Below are 22,144 nucleotides of genomic sequence, written 5' to 3'. Positions count from 1 at the left end.
CGCAGCTCTCTCAGAGAGCATCTACTGCGAACCAAGCTGTGTGCAGAGCCTAGCTCACTGAATCCCTTACACAACCCCAGCTGCAGGGACCGCTGGTCTCCTTAGAGGCTGCAACCCTAATCACTAGGGCCCTTCATGTCTGTTCTCCAATATTCTCTGTGTCTCCCAGCTTCTCCTTGGCTCACCCCACCCCACCTTTATTCTTTTTTTTTTTTTTTTTTTTTTTTTTGCGGGTCTGGGGATGGAACCCAGGGGCATTCGACCTCCGAGCTACACCCCCTGCTCTATATTGTTTATTATTTTGAAACAGGGTTTCACTAAATTGTGGAGGGCCTAAGTAGCTGAGGCTGTCCACGAACCATGATCCTCCGGTCTCAGCCTCCCGAATGCTGGGATTACAAGCTTACAAGCGTGCACCAAAGCGCGCACCACGGCTCCACCTTTCCCCTCTAAACTGAGTGGCTGGAACGGCCTGCCCATTAGAACTTAGTTTCAAGCTCACTCTCTACTTAGGAACCCCGAACCTGTTATTGGACTTGAGTCTCGGTTTTTTTTTTTTTTCCATATGCGAAATGGGGACAAAAGAGGTCTGTTGTCTGTTTTCCCCATTTAAAAAAAAAAGTACGAATCTGTAAAATGGGGGCATCGACAGTACCTACCTCCCTGGGATGTTCTGAGGATTAAGAGATGATGCTCAAGAGCCCAGTGCAGTGCCTGGCACACAAGTGAGATGCTTAATGCCTGGCCCCACCCTCGGATCGCCTCACTGTCCCGCCCCAGGACCCCTTGACCTCCAGGGAGCCCCTAAGGCAGCTCCCGCCCCTTCTCCCTCGGGTCGGAGGCCTCCCACCGCCCCCGGGCCGCAGGAGGGGGCGGGGAGCCGCGGCCGATCGGAGCAGCCGCCCCGGATCTGGCCAGGGGCGGGCCCCTGCAGTGGGCGCGGGGCGGGGAGGCGGCCCGGCCGGCCCACTGAGGCCGCGGGGCTGGGGTGCGCGGGGGTGGGCGCGCTGGGCCTCGCGCGGACCCCAGGGAACGGCCCCGGGCCGGGGGCGGGGCTCAGCGGCCGAGTCGGGGGTCGGCAGTTACCTCCGCCGAGCCCCAGGGGCTGCAGGTAGGAGGGGCCCAGGGCCGAGGATGGGGGCGCAGAGCCGGAAGGAACGTCAGGCTCCTCCACCTCGGCCTGTCCTAATTTGGTGCCCAGGCGAAGGTTGGGCTGTACCATTGCATGGCGGTGGGGAACGGAGGCGGATAAGGCGATCAAGGAGTCTAAGGCACGGGCTAGGGACGCGTGGACGACGAGAGGACTCCGAGTGCTGAATCTTCAACCCACAGGCTTTGGGGATGCTACGGTAGCCCTGGCGTGAAAACACCTCGAAGAGGTCCCAGTGTTCCCGGGCTCCCCCTTCCCTTCGGAGCGTAATGGTACGTCCCGGAAGTCCGGGCGGGGACTGCGGCTGCGCGGCTCCCGGGCGGGCGGCGTCGCGGGGCTGGCCACTTCCGCACTTCCGCTTTCCGGCCCAGCCAGCGCCCGCGATGGTGAGAGAGCGGGACCCCGGCCAGGGACCCCCGCCGGCCTGCCTCGGGCCGCGGGGATAGGGGAGAGGCGGCCTGGCCGCCGAGGCCTGGGCCCGAAGGTGCCGGGGCTGGGGGGCTCGGGGAGCGTGGAGACAGGGCGGGGCGGCGGAGGGAGCAGCAGGCCTTGGGCGTGCGGGGCGGCTCTGCCGAGCAGGCTGGGAACGCGCCTGAGGCCCGGAGGGAGCGGGGAGTGGGCTTCCGAGGCGGTGTTGGAAGCACGTAGTAGGCCTAGGCCCGCCTTGAGGCCGAGGATCCAGGGTAGAGCTCCACTAATACTCCGCCCTGGCCCTCTCCTGCCTGGATCCGTTTCCCGAGGCTGGTGTCCACTGCATCCTAGCCTCTGGTCAGTACCGCCGGCCTCTGCCGCAGGGAAAGATCTCTTCTGGGTTGGCTCTCCCCACCCCCTTCCTGGTCAGCACTCAACTGCGTCGGTCCTACTGTGTGTAAGCTCTGATCACCGCCCATCCTTCCCTTCCTGCGAATCCTTCCGGTTGGTGTAGGTGGGCGTTCCTGGGAGTTCCTCTCCTGCTCACCTCCTCTTCCTCTTAGGACTTTCCAATTATTACTTTTCCTGCTGATATCTACCGCCCCCAGGCCTTGATGACCTGTGTTCTGGTGACTCCTCAGTTTGCCATCCCAACTCAGAAGTCACCTGGCTGTCTTGAAGATACCTTGAAGTTCCCCGTGTGTGTGTGTGTGTGGCCGTGTGGAATGAACCCAGGGGTATTCTACTTCCTACTTCTGAGCTTCATCCCCACCCCTATTTTTTATTCTTTATTTTGAAACAGCACCTCACTAAGTAGCTGAGGCTGGTCTGGAACCCGCGATCTTCCTGTCTTGGCCTCCCAAGTATTGGGATTACAAATGTGCACCACCACGCCTGGTTCTTGAAATTACGCTTTTTTTTGCGGGTGTGGAGATGGAACCCAGGGGCATTCAACCTCCAAGTTACACACCCTGCCCTATTTTCTATTCTTTATTTTTGAAACATGGTGTCACTTAAGTTGCAAAGGGCCTCACTAAGTAGCTGAGGCTGTCCCTGAACCGGGATCATCTGGTCTCCACCTCCCGAAGGCTGGGATTACTAGTGAAATTACACTTCTAGTTACAATTTATCACTCCTCCGCTTGCTTTTCCTGCTGTGTTCCCTATCCTGGCTAACTTTGTATTATCACACCTCACCAGAAACCTGGAATCTTCTGCATTTCTGATTGAGGACATAACCTTTTGCTTTTTAAAAATTGAAGTGCATTGAGCTAGTTCATGATGCTATGTCTATTCATGGAAAGGCAGGCATTGCAAGGTGATCGCCTAAAATTCACCTTTTAATGAATCTTGGCAAGAAACACTCACATAACCACTTCTGCAATTAAGATACAGAAAATTTCCATCCCCCTAAATAGTTTTCTTAAGTTTTTTTCCTTATAATTCCTCCTCTCGTGTCCCCCTCACCCTAAATGGCCATTCTCTGTGTGTGTGTGTTGTGTGTGTGTGTGTGTTACTGGGAGTGGAACCCATGGGCTTTTCTACCTTTGGGCTACACTCCCAGACCTATTTTATACTTTATTTGGAAACAGGGTCTCACTGAGTTGCTGAGAGCCTCGCTAAGTAGCTGAGGCTGGCTTCGAACCTGTGAGATCCTCCTGTCTCAGCCTCCCAAGATTACAGGTGTGCGCCACCAAGCCCGGCTATAGCCACTCATTTTTCCCCTCTTCTCTTTTGCCTTTTTCAGGTTATCACATAAATGGAATCCTGTGTATGTAGGCTTATTCGAATTTTGTGTGTATGTGTTACTGAGGACTGACTGAACCCAGGGATGTTCTACCTCTTAACTATACCCCCAACCCTCATTTTATTTATTTATGTATTTATTTTACTTGTTTAAATTTTTTTGCGGGTCTGGGGATGGAACTCCTCGGGGGTATTCGACTTCTGAGCTATACCCACTGCCCTGTTTTTTATTCTTTATTTTGAAACAGGGTCTCACTGAGTTGCAGAGGGCCTCACTAAGTAGTGGCTGAGGCTGTCTGTGAACCGAGATCCTCCTGTCTCAGCCTCCCAAGTACAGGGATTACAAGCATGCTCCGCCACACCTTGCTTTATTTTTATTTTTTTTGGTACTGGGGGTTGAACCCAGAGGCATTCTACCTGTGAGCTACACCCCTAGCCCTATTTTCTCCTCCTCTTCCTCTTCCTCCTCCTCCTCCTCTTCCTCCTCCTCCTCCTCTTCTTCCTCCTCCTCCTCTTCTCCTCTTCCTCCTCCCTCCTCCTCCCTCCTCCTCCTCCTCCTCCTCCTCCTCCTCCTCTTCTTCTTCTTCTTCTTCTTCTTCTTCTTCTTCCTCTTCTTCTTCTTCTTCATTTTGAAATAATGTCACTAAATTGTAGAAGGCCCCACTAAGTAGCTGAGGCTGGCAAGGAACCTGTGGTCCTCTTGTCTCCGGCCCCCAGGCACTGGGATTACAGGTGTGTGCCACTGAGCCCAGCTTGGGTAACCCTTTCTGCTCTGTCTCACTTCCCTCTTCAGGCGTTGTCTACAGAGCCACCATGCAGTTGCAGTCCTGTAACTTCCTCCTCAGAAAGCTCCAGTAGTTCCTGCTACATTAAAAGATAAGCTAGAACCGGGCGTGGTGGCGCGCGCTTGTAATCTCAGTACTTGGGAGGCCAAGAAAGAGGATCGTGCACGTTGCACGTTCAAAGCCAGCCTCAGCTACTTAGTGAGGTTCTCAGCGACTTAGTGAGACCCCGTTTCCAAATAAAATGTAAAATAGGTCTGGGAGTGTAGCCCGGAGGTACAAATCCCCGGGTTCTACCCCCAGTACCAAAAAAAAAAAAAAAAAGGACAAGCTAGCTGGGCATGGTGGCGCACAACCCAGTACTTGGGAGGCTGAGATAGGAGTACCACAGGTTGGTGGCCAGCCTCAGCTACTTAGGCCCTCCACAACTTAGGAAGACCCTGTTTCCACATAAAGAACAAAATAGGTCTGGGGGTGTAGTCTGGAGGTAGAAGGTCCTTGGATTTCATCCTCAATATCTGTCTATCTAACAAACACACACACACCAAGATACTTTTACGGTCTAACATTCAAGATTCCGGTGACTTTGTCCCGCTCTCGCACTCTGAAACGCCTCTCGTTCACGGAAACCTTGTGCTCCTGACGGCTTCTGGAACTCCTGCTGCTCTTTGGTTTTATTCTGGCTTAAAGTTAGTTATTCCACGGAAGATGAGCGTCTTCGCTACCGAACCAGGTGCAAGCCGTGTCGCTGAGTAGACAGGTCTGTTGACCACGAGGCTTGTAGTCTAGCAAAGGAGAGAGAACTTTCCAGAAGCCAAGTATGTTACTGTAACTTGTAATGAATGCAAGGAGAGGGGAAGCCGAGAAAGGCCCCTGTGAGGAAGGAAGAGGCCGCCCTCGGCCGCGTTCTCAGCGACTGCCTTGAGCAGAGAGGAAAAGGAAAGGCTGCAGGTGCATGGTTCTGCTTGGGGAAAGCCGGAGGTGAGAGGAGCTTGGCCAGTATAACAGACTGCTGTGGCTCGGCTACTTCCAATTGAAACCAGTTTCTTCTGCCAACATAGGCTACATCCAGTTTTAATTATTTTACACTTTTTCCTTGTTTATTTATTTATTTATTGCAGTACTGGGGATGGAACCCAGGGGATTTTACCTCCGAGCTACACCCCCAGCCCTGTTTTTTATTTATTTTTTATTTTTTGGTGGTACTGGGGTGGAACCCAGAGGCTTTCTAGCTCCAGGCTACACTCCCAGACCTATTTTATATTTTATTTGGAAACAGGGTCTCACTAAGTTGCTGAGAGCCTCGCTAAGTAGCTGAGGCTGGCTTCGAACCTGTGCGATCCTCCTGTCTCAGCCTCTCAAGCGCAGGGATTACAAGCATGTGTCACCACTCCTAGCTATTTTTTATTTTTTCTTTCTTTTTTTTTTCTTTCCCCAGTTACTGGGAATAGAACCCAGGGGCATTTACCTCCGAGCTACACCTCCACTTTCATTATTTTGTCTTTTTATTTTTTATTTTTATTTTTCTTGCGGTACTGAGATGGAACGCAGGGGCATTGTACCTCCAAGCCACACCCCAGCCCTATTTTTTAGTCTCTTCATTTTGAAACAGAGTCTCACTGAGTTGCAAAGGGCCTCGCTAAGTAACTGAGGCTGTCCACGAATTAACGATCCTTCTGAATTGCAATCTTTCCGTCTCCGCCTCCCGCATGCTGGGATTCCAAGCGTGCACTACCATGCCCGGCCTAGTCTTTATTTTTTGAAACAGGGTCTCACTGAGTTGCGAAGGGCCTCACTTGAGTAGCTGAGACTGTCCAGGAATGGTGTTCCTCCTGTCTCAGCCTCCCAAGAACTGGGATGACAAGTGTGTGCCACCATACCTGGCTTCATCCTCTTTTATTCCTTTATTGACTTATTTTGTGCTGGGGATCGAACCCTGTGACATTCTGAGCTACAACTTCAGCCATTTGTTATTTTCAAACAGTCTTGCTAAGTTGCTGAAGGTCTCACTAAATTGTCAGGGCTAGCCTCAGACCTGTGACACTCCTGGTCAGCCTACGTACTGGGATTATAGGTGTGTACTACCTCACCCAGCTTCATTATTTTATTTATGTGTTTATTCATTTATTTTTGCTGAACTGGGGGATGGGATCCGGAGACATTTTACCTCTGAGCAAACCCCCCGCCCTATTTTGAAACAGGTCTCAGCAACTTGCAGAGGGCTTCACTAAGTAGCTGAGGTTGGCCACAAACCTGCCATCCTCCTGTCTCAGCCTCTCAAGTACTGGGATTGCGAGCATGCATCACCATGCCCAACTACAGCTTTTTCATGTCTTTTCCTTGCTAATGTGTACCCCCACCCAGTTGAGCCATTTGGGGGTGATGATCCTGCTCGTCTTGGAATTCGCAGCCAGCTCGGTGGCTGGCAAGCAGTAGAATGATACATTTGTTGGCTAATAAATACACAGGTTAAGGACATTCACCTCTCTACCTCCAGACCAGAGCTCGTAACATCAGCACCGTTGACATTTGGGGCTGGATCAATTTTTGTCGCGCTTTGTAGACAGATGCCTGGCAAGGAGAACCGTTCGGTGTGGAGGACCACTGCTCTAGACGTAGAGGAAGGGCCATGCTGAAGGCCTCTTCTGTCTGACCCCTGTGGTATCTGAGGGCTGGCGCCCCAGTAATGCCCGCCTCTGGGGGAGCTGGAGTAGGGCCACTGGACTTGGCGAGGCACATTCTGGTCCTCCTCATCCCTTGGTCTTTATTCCCACAGACTGCCACTCTGCGCCCCTACCTGAGTGCCGTGCGGGCCACTCTGCAGGCTGCCCTCTGCCTGGAGAACTTCTCCTCCCAGGTGGTGGAACGACACAACAAGCCGGAGGTGGAAGTCAGGTAGGGGCGAGCAGGCCAGGGTGGGCCCAGGGCGCCGCACACAGGCGTGGCTGTGGGGGGAGAGCCCGTGGCATCCTGTCTTCTGCCAGGTCGGCAGTGGGAAGTTCCCGACTTGGAGTTCACGAAAGAGGGCCAGTAGGTAGGCAGGGCAAAGGCCAGGGGAGAACCTCCTTTTTGAAGCCTAAATTGTTTGATACAAGGTTGGTAGAGCAGGGTCGTTCACGAAGTGTCTCCCGTGGTCTTACTGAATGAATGGCAGCTTAAGAAAGGACTGAGAATCATAGGTTCACGGCCAGCCTCAGCTACTTAGTGAGGCCCTTTGCAAACTCAACGAGACCCTGTTTCAAAATAAAGAATAAAAAATATGGTTAGGGGATTAACTCAGAAGTAGAAGGCCCCTGGTTTCCATCCCCAGTACCCCCCCCAAAAAAAAAAGTAGGTAAGGTTGGTCATCCTCCTATCTCAGCCTCCCAAGTACTGGGATTACAAGCTTGCGCCAGCTCCTTTTTATTTGCTTATTTTTTATATTTTGTGGTACTGGGGATTGAACCCAGTAGCATTCTACCTCCAAGCTATGCCCCAGTTCTATTTTTTAAATTTTTTTTATTTTTGTGATACTGGTGGTGGAACCCAGGGCGTTTTCTACCTCTGGGCTATACTCCCAGACCCATTATATATATATATTTATTTATTTATTTATATATAATATATATATATTATATATATTAAATTATTATTAAATTATATATTATATTATATAATATATATTATATTATAAATTATATATATAAAATTATATTAAATTATATATTAAATATATATATTATATATATATTTATTTATATATATTTATTTATTAATATATATATATATTTTTTTTTTGGTGGTATTGGGGGTAGAACCCAGAGGCTTTCTACCTCCGGGCTATACTCCCAGACCTATTTTATATTTTATTTGGAAACAGGGTCTCACTAAGTTGCTGAGAGCCTCACTAAGTAGCTGAGGCTGGCTTCGAACCTGTGCGATCCTCCTGTCTCAGCCTCCCAAGTGCGGGATTACAAGCGTGCGCCACCATGCCCGGCTTATTTTATATTTTATTTTGAAACAGGGTCTCACTAAGTTGCTGAGAGCTTCACTAAGTAGCTGAGGCTGGCTTTGAACCTGCGCAGTCCCCTGTCTCAGCCTCCCAAGTGCTGGGATTACAAGTGTGTGCCACCTTGCCTTCCAGCTTTTATTTTTTATTTATTTATTTTTTTGGTACTGGGGTTCCTGGAAACCCTTCTACCTCCAGGTTACACTCTCAGACCTATTTTTTTATATTTTTTATTTGGAAACAGGGTCTCCTAAGCCAGTGAGGCTGGCTTTGAACCAGCGCGATCCTCCTGTCTCCGCCTCCCAAGCGCAGGGATTACAAGCACGCACCACCACACCTGGCCCAGCTTTTATTCTTTTTTGTTTGTTTTGTTTTGGTGGTACTGGGGTTCCTGGAAACCCTCCTACTTCCGGGCTACTCTCCCAGACCTATTTTATACTTTTATTAAATTTGTAAACAGGGTCTCTTAAGCCAGTACGGCTGGCTTCGAACCTGCGCGATCCTCCTGTCTCCATCTCCCAAGCGCAGGGTTTACAAGCGTGCGCCACCACACCCAGCTTTTATTCTTATTTTGAAAGAGAGTCTTAACTAAGTTGCAGAGGGCCTCACTAAGTAGCTGAGTCTGGCCACAAACATGCAATCCTCCTGTTTCAGCCTCGAGAATTGAGATTACAAGCGTGTGCCACCAGCCCAGCTCTTTATTTTTATTTTATTTATTTCTTTATTTTTGATGGTATTGGGGATGGAACCCAAGGGCCTTCTACTTCCGGGCTACCCTCCCAGACCTATTTTATATTTTATTGGGAAATAGGGTCTCTTAAGCCAGCTGAGGCTGGCTTCAAACCTGTGTGTGTCAGCCTCCCAAGTGCTCTGCTCTGGGATTACAAGCGGTCAGCTCTGGGATTACAAGTGTGGGCCACTGGGCCTGGTTTATTTTTCATTTTGAAACATGGTTTCACTAAGTTGCTAAGGTGCCCTTAAATTTTGGATCCTCTTGTCTCAGTCTCCTAAATACTAGAATTACAGGCCCAGTTTATATTTTTCTAATGTAAGGATCAAGAGCCAGGCATAACACATACCTGTTATCCCATTACGTGGGAACCTGAGACAGGAGGATTGCTGGTTTGAGGGTAGTCTCAACAATTTAGTGAGATCCTATTTCAAAATAAAAAAATATTAAAAGGGTCAGGGCTATAGCTGGGAGGTAGACTGTTCCTGGGTGCAACCTTTAGTACCAAATAAAGGATCAATAATTTTTTTTTTTCCTATGAGTCTGTACCCTTTTACTACTTATTCTAAATATTCCTTTTTTTTTTTTTCTTATCTAGTTCTCATATATTATTTTTTTCCTGAAACCTTTGAAATTTAATCTGGGATATATATATAACTGAGATACATGCCGCATCACATTAAATGATATTGTGGTTTTGGGGGAGGGGTTGGCGTTTGTTTTAGTGGTCCTGGAGATTGAATCCAGGGGCGTTTAACCACTGAGTTACAACTCCCGGCCCTATTTTATTTCACTTATTTGTGGTACTGTGGACGAACCCAGTTCATTCTCCCTTGGAGCTAAAGTCCCAGCCTTTTTTACTTTTTATTTTGAAAGATGGTCTTGCTAGGTTCCTGAGAGTCTCACTAAGTTGCTGAGGCTGTCTTACTTATTTATTTTTTGCAGGTCTGGGGATAGAACCCAGGGGCATTCGACCTCCGAGCTACACCCCCAGCCCTAGTTTTTATTCTTTATCTTGAAATAGAGTTTCACTAAATTGTGGAGGGCCTCACTAAGTAGCTGAGGCTGGCCATGGACCATGATCCTCTGGTCTCAGCCTCCCGAATGCTGGGATTACAAGCATGCACCACTACGCCCAGCTCCTGAGGCTGTCTTTTTTTTTTTTTTTTTAGGTCTGGGGGTGGAACCTAGGGGCAATCGACCTCTGAGCTACACCCCCAGCCCTTTTTTTTTTTTTTTTTTTTTTTTTTTTTTTTTTTTTTTTATTCTTTATTCTGAAACCGGGTCTCACTGAGTTGTAGAGGGCCTCACTAAGTAGCTGAGGCTGTCTGCGAACCGCGATCCTCCAGTCTCAGCCTCCCGAATGCTGGGATTACAAGCGTGCGCCACCACGCCTGGCTCCTGGGGCTGTCTTACAACTTGCAATCATCCTGTGTCAGCCTCCTAAGGAGTGAGATTATAGGCATGCGCCACCACACCTTTTTGTTTTGAGACAGGGTCTCACTGCATTGTCCAAGCTGGCCTCCGCTTTTGGTCCTCCTGCTCAGCCTCCTGTGGTGCAGGGATTACAGACATGTGCCACCATTATTGGGCTGTGTTATGCTTCCTAACATACATAATTTCCACTAGGCATTTTAAATGGTAACAGCACAGCAGGCGTGGTGGCACGTGCTTGTAATCCCAGTAGTTGAGGGGCTGAGACGGGAGAATTGCAGGTTTTCAGCCAGCCGCAGCTACTTAATGAGGCCCTTTGCAACTCAGTGAGACCCTGTTTCAAAATAAAAAAAATAGGAAATAGGAAGCCGGGGGTGGTGGTGCCCGCCTGCCAGCATTCGGGAGGCTGAGATCGGAGGATCGACGTTCCCGGCCAGCTTAAGCTACTTATGCCCTTTGCAACTTAGTGAGATCCTGTTTCAAGTTAAAGAATAAAAAAATAGGTCTAAGGGCATAGCTCAGAGGTAGAGTGCCCCTGGGTTCCATTACCAGTACAGCAAAATGTAAATAAATAAATAGGGATGGGGGTGTATTCTGGAATTAGAATGTCCCTGGGTTTCATCCCCAGTACCATCAAAAAAAAAAGTAACAGCTCACAAACCACCACAGTTTAACTACCTTTACGAGTAGAGTATCTAGAGATTCAAAGACATCGGCTCGGGACCCGAACTGATGGGGTCCTAGTGGTAAAAAAAAAAAAAAAAAAAAAAGAATCATTCTGGGTTGATAATTAGTGGAAGCCAGGGCGGGGGACGTAGCTTGGTGGTGGAGGGCTAGCCTCGTGTGTGTGGAGTCCTGCATTTGACAGCAGCGCATAGCACGCGTACGCAGACGCGTGCACACAAAGTTAAGCCCGGTGTGCTGATGGACTTGTAATCCCAGTACTTACGAGGATCGCAGGTTTGAAGACAGCTTCAGTGAATAGTGAGACCTTGATTTACTGAGCGAAACCCTGTTTTAAAATGAAAATAAGCCGGGCCTGGTAGGTCCCACACTTGGAATCCCAGCGCTTGGGAGGCTGAGACAGGAGGATCGCGCAGGTTCGAAGCCAGCCTCAGCTACTGAGTGAGGCTCTCAGCAACTTAGTGAGACCCTGTTTCCAAATAAAGTATAAAATGGGTCTGGGAGTATATAGCCCGGAGGTAGAGAGCCTCTGGGTTCCGCCCCCAGTACCACCAAAAAATAAATAAATAAAAGATAAAAATAAGGCTGGGAGTATAGCTTAAGAGGTAGAATGCCCTGGATTCCATCCCCAGTACCACACACACACACACACACACACAAACACACACACCAAAAAAAAAGTTAACGAAAGGAGTCCAAACTGAGCTGAATTTTAGCCTGTCCGTGTGCTCTCTCTCCTCAATGGTGTGTTGGCTTATAGCTGTTCACATCAGCAGTCTTTGAACAGCTCCTGCCCTGTACCAAACATACTCAGACTCTCCCGGTCCTTACCTGTGGCGCAGCAGTCAGCATCATTTTACACTTGAGGAAATTGAGATTCCAACTGGGTAACCCGCCCGAGGAAGGTAACAGGAGGCTGGGTTTCCAAACCCTTCCCCCGACTCCAGAGCCGGGGTCTGTGTGCTGTGGAACATGCTTCCTGGCCTCCACGGTGCCGCACCCCTGCTGGCTTAATGCCCGGTTGCTCCGTAGTGCAGAGGCCTCTGTGGCTTTGTTTTTCAGAAGTAGCAAAGAGCTCCTATTGCAGCCCGTCACCATCAGCAGGAATGAGAAGGAGAAGGTGCTGATTGAGGGCTCCATCAATTCTGTCCGGGTCAGCATCGCTGTAAAGCAGGTGAGTGCCCTGGAGAGGCCCCGAGTCAGCGGTCTCTTTCCCAGCCTCGGCTCCCAGTCTGAGATCACTAAGGAGAGTCAGGGCGTCAGAGCCTCGGGCTCTGCTTTGTTGAGCGGACTCAGGAGGTGATTTTCCAGAGCAGGTCAGCGGGTGAATGAGAGGGCGGCGCCATCTGATCGGCCTTGCTCTAGATTAGGACGCAGGGAATGGAGCAGGCAGGGCTGCGGGGCCACTTCGAATCAGGCCGTGCAACCATGTGTCCACATAGGCAGAGTAAAGGAGTGCCAGTTGGCTAGCCAGTGTGCAGCTGCCAGTCGGTTTAAGGAACAAAGTGCCTAGCCAGGCGTGGTGGTGCGCGCTTGTCATCCCAATACCCGGGAGGCTGAGACAGGAGGATCGCAGGTTCAAAGCCAGCCTCAGCTACTTAGGCCCTGTTTCAAAATAAAGAATAAAAAAAATAGGGCTGGGGGTATAGCTCGGAGGTAGAATGCCCTTGGGTTCCCTCCCCAGTACTACAAAACAAACAAAAAAAGGGTCTCACTGAGTTGCAAAGGGGCTTGAGGCTAAGTACTTGAGGCTGTCTTAGAACTGCTCTCCTCCTGTTTCAGCCTCCCAAATGCTGGGATTACAAGCGTGCACCACTGCGCCTGGCTACCTCGGAGGATATTTTGATGTTTGTTGTTATCAAAGCAGGCTCTGATCACCCATATAGTATGTGCCACCAACTCTGGGAAGTGCTGGTTTAGTTTAATAAGGGCAGGTCGTTTTGAGTGGTGTGGGGGCTCTGGTTTGCCATTATCTCCCATCTCCAATAACGAGGTCACAATAGTGCCTCATTAGGTCAGGGGACCTTTGGCTAGGTCCTCCATTTAGCTAGCATCCCAGCACACGCAGCGATCGCTGCCGGAACCAGACCCCGCTACCTCCAGAGAGCCTGCAGGAAACTGGGGTCTGGGGGCCAGGCTCCTGGATGCTTTTGACCGAGGAAGTTGGCTTTAGGGAACTCACTCGTCTGTTTTCACCAGGCTGATGAGATTGAGAAGATTTTATGCCACAAGTTCATGCGCTTTATGATGATGCGGGCAGAGAACTTCTTTATCCTGCGAAGGAAGCCAGTAGAGGTGAGACCTGTGGCTCCCAAGGCCACGCTGCCCACGGGTCACCCCGAGTGGCCTGGCGGTTTCTTGAGCCGGGATTGCGCCTTCCCCAGCTGTTGGGCTCCCCCGCCTCAGGCGAGAGCCTGCGTCCCGCTCATCCCCAGGGCCGGGTCCCAGCAGCAGAAAGCACCATGAGTTAGAAATCTCTCCAGGCTCCGCCACCAACCCCGTCACGGTCTCTCAGAGCCACAGTTGACGCTTACTTGAATCCTCTCCATGGACCCCTGCTCGGTGAACTTTAAACATCCCCGGGGACTGAGCGGCTCCCACACAGGGTGGCACAGGCACCATCTGTCACCAGATGTGGCCAGGGTCTTTCTCGTCTTTTTCTTTTCTTCTTCTTTTGTGTGTGTGTGTGAAGGGGACTGGGGTGGAACCCAGGGGCTTTCTACCCCGGGCTACACTCCCAGACCTATTTTATATTTTATTTGGAAACAGGGTCTCACTAAGTTGCTGAGGCTGGCTTCGAACCTGTGGTATCCTCCTGTCTCAGTCTCCCAAATTCCCAAGTGCTGGGATTACAAGAGTGCACCACCACACCTGTATTAGTTTTCTTAATACTGAGGTAGAACCCTCAATATTTTATATATTTATTTTTTTTTTTGGTGGTACTGGGGTTCCTGGAAACCTTTCTACCTCTGGGCTACACTCCCAGACCTATTTTATATTATTTTTATTTGGAAGCAGGGTCTCTTAAGCCAGCAAGGCTGACTTCGCGCGATCCTCCTATCTCTGCCTTCCAAACCCCTGGGGATTACAAGCGTGCGCCACCACGCCCAGCTTTTTAAAATTTTTTTAAAAAAAGAGTATTCTATCTCTAAACTATACCTCCAGCCCTATTTTTTTTTTTTTTTTTTTATTTTGAAATGGTCTTTCTAAGTAGCGGAGGCTGTCCTCAAAGCTGTGATCCTTCTGTCTCATTCTCCCCCCCCCCCCAAAAAAAAAAGTAAAAAAATAAATGTTCCTTATGGTTGGATTGCAGTTTTCTATAACGAGGTCTCGATTCCCTCCATGTTCCCTTTCCTCCTTTGCGTGCAGGATTGTTTGTGCCGTGGCTAGTCCTCCAGAGAAGCTGATAAATACAGACTTGCTGACTGGGTGCCCTTGTTTGGGTCCATCATAAGCCCACTTGGGAGCATGGGCTGCCGGCGGGGAGGGCGCTCACGTGTGTGTGTGTGTGTGGCCGGGGTGGGGCGGCGTGGGGAATGAGGCCAGCCTGCGTTCCTCTTGTCCTAACTCTCTCCCACCTCCTCCCTCCTGTGCTCCTTCCCTAGGGATATGACATCAGCTTTCTGATCACCAACTTCCACACGGAGCAGATGTACAAACACAAGCTGGTGGACTTCGTGATCCACTTCATGGAGGAGATAGACAAAGAGATCAGCGAGATGAAGCTGTCGGTGAACGCCCGCGCGCGCATCGTGGCCGAGGAGTTCCTCAAGAATGTACGTGGGGGCCTCCGGGCTTCCTGCAGAGGAGGACGGAGTGTGGGCTTGGGAACTTGAGCACCTGGTGGGAAAGCGGTGCCCCAGGGTGTGTGCACACGCGGCCCCTCGCGCCAGGCCCTTTGCCGCTGGAAGGCCCAAGGTTCACCTTCAAGCGCAGCAGGGCATTTTCTATTTCTTGGTGTTTCGGTGCCTCTTAGTGTCCTGTGGGGACTTAGACAGCAATGTCTACATCTTAAAATGTCCACAAATGAGCCGGCCGTGGTGGCGCACGCTTGTCATCCCAGCGTTTGGGAGGCTGAGACAGGAGGATCGCAGTTCGAGGACAGCCTCAGCTACTTAGTGAGGCCCTCTGCAACTCAGTGAGACCCGGTTTCCAAATAAAGAATAAAAATTAGGACTGGGAGCCGGCCGTGGTGGCACACGCTTGTAATGCCAGCACTTGGTAGGCTGGGATAGGACGATAGCACAGGTTTGAAGCCAGCCTCAGCTACTTAGGCCCTCAGTGACTTAGTGAGACCCTGTTTCCAAATAAAATAGAATATAGGTCTGGGAGTGTAGCCCAGAGGTAGAAAGCCTCTGGATTCCATTCCCAGTACTACCAAAAAAAAAAAAAATTGTGGGCTGTGGGTGTCACCTGGAGGTAGAATGCTCTTGGGTTCCATCCCCAGTACCGCAAATAGAAAAAGAAATGTCCAAATGAAGTGCATATGTGTTTGTTTGGGGAACACAAGGCAGTTAATCCTGGTGTGATTTCACTTCCGGGACAGACTTCGCTCTCTCCAGCGTGTGCAGCTGAGGTGTGGAGTTACGGTTTTTTCCACCTGGTTGCCATCATGTCGAACGTGGCTGACGCCGGTGTCGGTGTCGGTGTGAGGCCTCCAGGCCCCTGAACTGTCTTGCCTTCCCGACCGAAAGAGGAGGGAGTGTTTACATGGAGGAATGATGGCATAGTTGTTCTTGCTGAGCTATTTAGGACATGCCTTCGGAGTTCTTTTCCCTTCTCCAAACACTCTTGGGTTTGTTGATATGCTCCACTCAGAGCTGACTGTTATCCCCCGAGGTAGATTAAATGTTTACTCCTACGAGTGCTCAGGGCCAGCCCAGAAGGAGTGCAGACTCCTAAAAATGGAAATGACACTGCCTCCCCTGGGGCTTGGCTGTCCCGAGGGCGCCCCTGCCGGCCGAGTGCACCTCACCAGTCAGCGCCTAGCCGCTCTGCCTGCTCGCGGGGCACTTCTAGAACTTCTCAGCCAGGTCTCAGTTCCCCAGCTGTGACAGGAGGGTCTGCGAAGCATTCCTAATGAGATCGTGTATTATCTCAAGAGTCAACTGAGGGAAAATAGCCCTCATCCCAATTTAGTCATTTAATTAACTATACTGTGTGTGTGTGTGTGTGTGTGTGTGTGTGTGTGTGTGTGTGTGTGTGTGTGTGTGTGTGTTTACTGGGGATTGAACTCAGGGGTGTTTCTACCTTTGAGCTACAAACCCCCAGTTTTTTATATTTTTGGGTTTTTTTTGTTTTTGTTTGTTTTTTTTGTTGTACTGGGGTTCCTGGAAGCCCTTCTACCTCCCGGCTACACTCCCAGACCTATTTTTACATCTTTATTTGGAAACAGGGTCTCCTAAGCCAGCGCGCGCGGCTGGCTTCGAACCTGCGCGATCCTCCTGTCTCCGCCTCCCAAGCGAGGGGATGACAGGCGTGCCCACCACGCCCGGCTTATTTTTTGTTTTGAAACAGAGTCTCTCTTTTTTTTTTTTTTTTTTGGTGGTACTAGGGGTGGAACCCAGAGGCTTTTATCTCTGGGCCATACTCCCATACCTTTTTTATATTTTATTTGGAAACAGGGTCTCGCTAAGTTGCTGAGAGCCTCACTAAGTAGCTGAGGCTGGCTTTGAACCTGTGCGATCCTCCTGTCTCAGCCTCCCAAGCGCGGGGATTACAAGCATGCACCACCACGCCTGGCCCCAGTACCAGTATTATCATGTGTCACCAGGGCCCGCTAAGACAATTACATTTTTATAGAGCTAATCAGCATAAAAATTATGTCCACAGCTGGGTATAGTGGCAGACACTTTGTGTGTGTGTGTGCGGTATTGGGGATGGAACCCAAGGGCATTCTATCTCTGAGTTATTCTGAGCTAAAAATAAGAAAATATATGTATGGCCCCAACTCTTATTTTTTTATACTTTATTTTGAAACAGTGTCTCACTGAGTTGCAGGGGCCTCCCTAAATAGCTGAGGCTATCTTGAACCATGATCCTTCTATCTCGGCTTCCCAAATGCTGGGGTTATAAGTGTGCACCACCATGCCAGGCTTATGGCAGACACTTTTTTTTTTTTTTTTTTTTGGTGGTACTGAGGTTCCTGGAAACCCTTCTTCCTTCAGGCTACACTCCCAGACCTATTTTTATACTTACTTATTTGGAAACAGGGTCTCTTAAGCCAGCATGGCTGTCTTTGAACCTGCGCAATCCTCCTGTCTACGCCTCCCAAGCACCGGGATTACAAGTGTGCGCTGCCACGCTTGGCTCGCAGGCACTTTTTTTTTTTTTTTGGTGGTACTGGGGGTAGAACCCAGAGGCTTTCTTCCTCAGGGCTATACTCCCAGGCCTTTTTTATACTTTATTTGGAAACAGGGTCTCACTAAGTTGCTGAGAGCCTCACTAAGTAGCTGAGGCTGGCTTCAAACCCGTGTGATCCTCCTGTCTCAGTCTCCCAAGCGCAGGGATTACAAGCGTGCGCCACCACGTCCGGCTGGCAGACACTTTTAATCCAAGTACTTGGGAGGCTGGGACAGAAGGATCTCAGGTTTGCAGCCCGCCTCAACTACTTAGCAAGACCCTATTTGCAATAATACAAAATAGGGAGCCGGGCATGGCGGCACATGTTTGTAATCCCTGTACTTGGGAGGCTGAGACAGGAGGATCGCACAAGTTTGAAGTTGGCCAGCCTCAGCTGGCTACTTAGTGAGGCTTTCAACAACTTAGTGAGACCCTGTTTCCAAATAAAATATAAAATATAGGTCTGGGAGTATAGCCCGGAGGTAGAAGGCCCCCATAGGTTTTACCCCCAGTATCACAAAAAAAAATTAATTAATTAAAAAAATAAAATAGGAGCCGGGCGTGGTGGTGCACACTTGTCATCCCCGCGCTTGGGAGGCAGAGACAGGAGGATCGCGCAGGTTCGAAGCCAGCTGCGCGTGCTGGCTTAGGAGACCCTGTTTCCAAATAAAAATGTAAAAATAGGTCTGAGAGTGTAGCCTGGAGATAGAAGGGCTTCCAGGAACCCCAGTACCACCAAAAAAAATAAAAATAAAAATAAAATAAAATAGGGTTGGGGTGTATCTCAGAGGTAGAATGTTTGAGTTCAATCTCTGGTACCACAAAAAATAAAGTGTCAAATAGCCAGGTATGGTGGTGCACGCCTGTTATCTCAGTACTTGGGACAGGAGGATCACAGGCTCAGCCATTTAGCAAGGCACTCTGGTTTCAGATTAAAACGTTGAATGACCCTGAGTTCAATCCCCAGTGCCACCAAAAAAAAAAAAAAAAAAACAAAAGACTGTTGAGGTCTGGATGATGCTTGAGGACAGACACCATTCCTGAGTCCTGTCCTGGTTGGTGCTTGACCCCAGGGCCAGGTCCCGGGCGCAGTACTGGCCAAGCCTTGCGCGGCCTCGGTGAGGGCGGTGCAGGGTTCCTGTGGAGCGGCCCTCAGTAATTGCTTCCTTTGTCCTTTTCTAGTGCTAGGATTGGGCCGGTGCCCACAGGTCAGTGCTGAAGCTGGCTCAAATAAGAGTGTGTCCTTCACCCCATTCCCCAGAAATCAGAGCACAGTGGCAGCGCCCAGCTCAGCCCCCCTGCTGGTAATAACCACCATTCACTGCTTCTTGTTTCTCTTGACAGTTTTAAAGCATCTGGCTGGATCTCTCCTGTCTGCGAAGGCATCCTGAAGTCTCTGCCTGGAGGCCGGGCCTCGCGGGGGAGGGGTGGTGTGCGTGCTACCTGGGCAAGAAGGCGGCGGGGACCTTCCGAGGCCACACGGCTCGTGTTCAGTCCCCCGGGCTGGGACAGATTTTTTTTTAACGTCTTGAAACTTAAAACTCTGTGCTTGTAGGAGACTGTACCCTTTTTGTTTTGTTTTTTAAACCACCTCCCCCTCCGTGGCTGTGACTGGTCCCAGTGATTGTACCTGATTGGTTGTACCTGATTGGTCGCTGCGGGTCTGGGCGGGCCTGGAGCCAGAGGCGACTACTCTTTTCTCCCCTGTGCCCCGCCCCACGTGGGGAGAGAAGGAGCCCCCAGACTCCAGTTTCTCTCCTTCGTCCACCTATTCCCAAGCCTCATGGGCTCCGTGGAAGTGGTGGGGGCCTCTGCCCGCTTCCCGAGTTCTGTCTGAAGAGGGCCACCCGCTCTGGCTGTGGCAAGGCTGACTCCATGACTGCCAGCCATGCCTAGGAGCTGGGGCTCAAAAGCCAGGCAGCTCCTGGCTGCGGGGGCCGCTGTCTCGGCGCCTGTCTGTGTGTGCGGCGCCTGAGCTAGAGGTGGAGAGGTAAGTCCTCCCGGAGCTGCCTCGCCGCCCAGCGGGCCCGCGCCGGCCCTGGCTCCCCCATGCTCGCCGGCTCTTCCTCCCCCATTAAAGTCTCTTCTTGCCCCTCGGGGGCCGCATGAGGTCTTACTCTGTGCGTGAGTGAGCGAGAGAGGCGAGAGTGGGGGGCAGGGAGGTGGGCTTGGGGTTCTGGGGTCCTGCGGCCTCAGTCCAGAGACTTGCCTCCCTGCAGTCCTGGCCCCAGACTTTTCTGAAAATGTTCTTTGTATGCTTGGGTGTTGCTCCAGAAACGATTTAATGAGGGGTAAAAGGTGACCTCAGAGAAACAGTGATCCCATGTCTTGGAAGAGGAAACGGGTTTGGTGAAATGAACGAGTGTGGTCTAAATCAGCGAGTGAGCAAGAGGGTAGATTCCTTCCTGTGCTGAAGTAGTAATCACTGTTCACATGAGCTATTTGTATTTAAGTTCCTGTTACTAAATAAAGTAAAACCTGACTCCTCAGTCACACTGGTGACATTTCAAGTCCCTACCCTACCAGGCAACATAAATGTTTCTATTACTGAAGAGAATTATAATGGCTGAGCATGGTGGCACAGGCCTGTAATCCCAGTGCTTGGGAAGATGAGACAGGAGGACCACGGGTTTGGGGCAGCCACTGCAACTTAGACCTGGTTTCCAAATAATAAAATAGCCAGGCGTAAGTCGGGTGTGGTGGCACACACTTGTAATCCCTGCGCTTGAGAGGCTGAGATGGGATCGCACAGGTTCTAAGTCAACCTCAGCAACTTGGTGAGACCTTGTTTCCAAATTAAAAAATATAAAATAGGGCTGGGAGTACAGCTTGGGGGTAGAAAGCCTCTGGGTTCCACCCCCAGTACCACAAAAAAAAAAAAAAAAAATAGCCAGGCACACTTGTAATCCCAGTACTTGGAGGCCGAGACAGGAGGATCTCACGGGTTCAAAGCCAGCCTTGGCTATTTATTGAGGCTGTCGTCACCTTTGTGAGACCCTGTTTCCAAATATATAAAATAGGCCTGGGAGTGTAGCCCGGAGGTAGAAGGCTTCTGGGTTTCATCCCCAGTACCACAAAAAAAGAAAAAATAGTGCTGGGGGAGTAGAGAATGGTGATATATGCTTATAATCCTAGTACTTGGAAGGCTGAGATAGAATCACAGGTTCAAAGGCTCAGCTACTTAGGCCCTTTACAACTTAATGAGACCCCAATTCAAAATGAAGGATAAAAAATAGCACTGGGAGTGTCGCTTGGAATTAGAATGCCCCTGGGTTCAACCCCCAGTACCTCAAATAAGGCCTGGGGGTGTGGCTCAGAGGCCGGATGTCCCTAGGTTCGGTCCTCAGCGCGCACACACACACACAAACACACACGAGGTGATAGACTTTCTTAGCAATACCTCGAGTTTAAAAAGCTAGTTTCAGACTTGTTACTGAATTTAGAGTCTAGTGCGCCTGGGTATCTGTAGAGATTGTGTGAACTGACCCGGGCCCTTTTACACAGGCACTAAAGGGACAGTAAGTTGGTTCCACTACCCCAGTGTCTCAGTTATTTGATAAATTGCAACTTGCTAAGCTCGGGGGCAACACCACTACTTAGAGAACCCTTGGGGTCCAGTAAAAGCATTTTAGGTGTGTAAACAGGTCCCTGTTAAATGTCTGGGGGATTGGTGTCACAGTAAAGCTTGTGGAAGTGTTGGCCTTGGAAAAGCTGAGCTTTTTGTCCTTACCCAAAGGGGTCTCTTGAAAAACAAGCAGTAAAGGGTGGAGGGGCGCCCTGGACAGCTCTCACCCTTTATGACATTTCCTCTGTGACCTCTCGCCCTGCCAGTGAGTTATGCCTTCCAGGGGGCTCATGGCTATGTTGTGGTTTTGCAGTGAGCGTTGAGGACGTTCGCAGCCGAGCTGAATGACGGCGAGGGGATGGCGGCTAGCCACCCGACTTTCTCAGGACAGCACTGCCCGGGTGAGCCGGCCAGGGCCGCGATCCTTCACAGATCCATGTCCTGGGGCCAGAGTCCCCCAAGCCAGCTTTACAGGCTGATGAAAACAGATTGGGTGGTGGTCCATCAGCCAGGCCTCTCCTGGGGCTACGCTTTTGACAAACCCAGCTCCCAGCAGTTGGGCAAGGTGACTGCGGGTCTGTTGGAAAGGTTCACCGGGACCCACCTTAGCCGGAGCGCACAGCTGCCCCATGACTGGCAGCTTTGTTCCGGGGCCGGGTGAGCCATTCCTTGGATTCTGTTCATTTGTTCAAAATGCCCGTTTGGCTGGTACTTCCTGGCCAACAGGCAGTCCTCTTGTGAGGGCAGACAGGGAGGTACGTCTAAGAGTGGGGCTTGGGAGTCAGACGTGGGTTCTGAGCTGCCCATGCGTGCTCCGTGGCTTGGACTCGCCTCGCTGTCTGGAGCCTTGTGGCGGGTGGGGAGTATGCTTTGCCACCTCTAAGGAGTTCAGTCTTGGCCTGGCACGTTTCTTCTGCAGTTGACTCAAGCAAGCTGCTTCTCTGTTTTCAAGTTACTGAGCCTGGGGGGGTACTGTGCACCATATTGTTGCTGCCCCACATACAGCCTGGCTGTCACAGCTACCCAGAGACCTTCCTGAGGCCCATGTGCCAGGCCCTCATCAGATCTCCCTGCTGCCCACGGTGGCTGCAGACTGCTTTGCATTTGAGCCTGCGGCCTAAAAGCCCCCCTCTTAAGAGAGGGTATCTTTGCCTTTTTATCGTTTGGGTCCTGGGGGTTAAACTCAGGGGCCTCCTAACTCCAAGCCGCATGCCCTTGTCCTATTTTATTTTTCATGTTAGAAAGCGTCCCGAGAAGTTGCTGAGGCCGGCCTCGAACCTGCAGTCCTGTCTCAGCCCCCCCAAATACTGGGA

At 50.5% G+C, this 22,144-nt stretch overlaps 2 protein-coding genes across 2 annotated transcripts in view; both read left to right on the top strand.

The window, feature by feature from the left end:
* Nucleotides 1–22,144, top strand: part of LOC308278394 (CCA tRNA nucleotidyltransferase 1, mitochondrial-like) — a gene marked incomplete at both ends in the record, with an annotated part of 995,237 nt that overhangs the window by 589,933 nt on the left and 383,160 nt on the right.
* On the top strand, nucleotides 1,420–19,398 carry ARPC4 (actin related protein 2/3 complex subunit 4; the record flags this gene model as incomplete). The annotated part of the gene is made up of 9 exons (XM_080718139.1): nucleotides 1,420–1,536; nucleotides 6,865–6,983; nucleotides 11,987–12,098; nucleotides 13,124–13,219; nucleotides 14,530–14,700; nucleotides 15,487–15,572; nucleotides 18,449–18,474; nucleotides 19,163–19,256; nucleotides 19,347–19,398. 9 exons carry the CDS (start codon nucleotides 1,420–1,422, stop codon nucleotides 19,396–19,398), a joined length of 873 nt encoding a protein of 290 aa, XP_080574265.1.

The sequence above is a fragment of the Muscardinus avellanarius genome, assembly GCF_963383645.1.
Source record: "Muscardinus avellanarius genome assembly, chromosome: 22".
In the NCBI taxonomy this organism is placed as follows: domain Eukaryota; kingdom Metazoa; phylum Chordata; class Mammalia; order Rodentia; family Gliridae; genus Muscardinus; species Muscardinus avellanarius.
The sequence above is the reverse complement of the archived record's forward strand: the minus strand, read 5'-3'. Positions and strand labels throughout refer to the sequence as shown.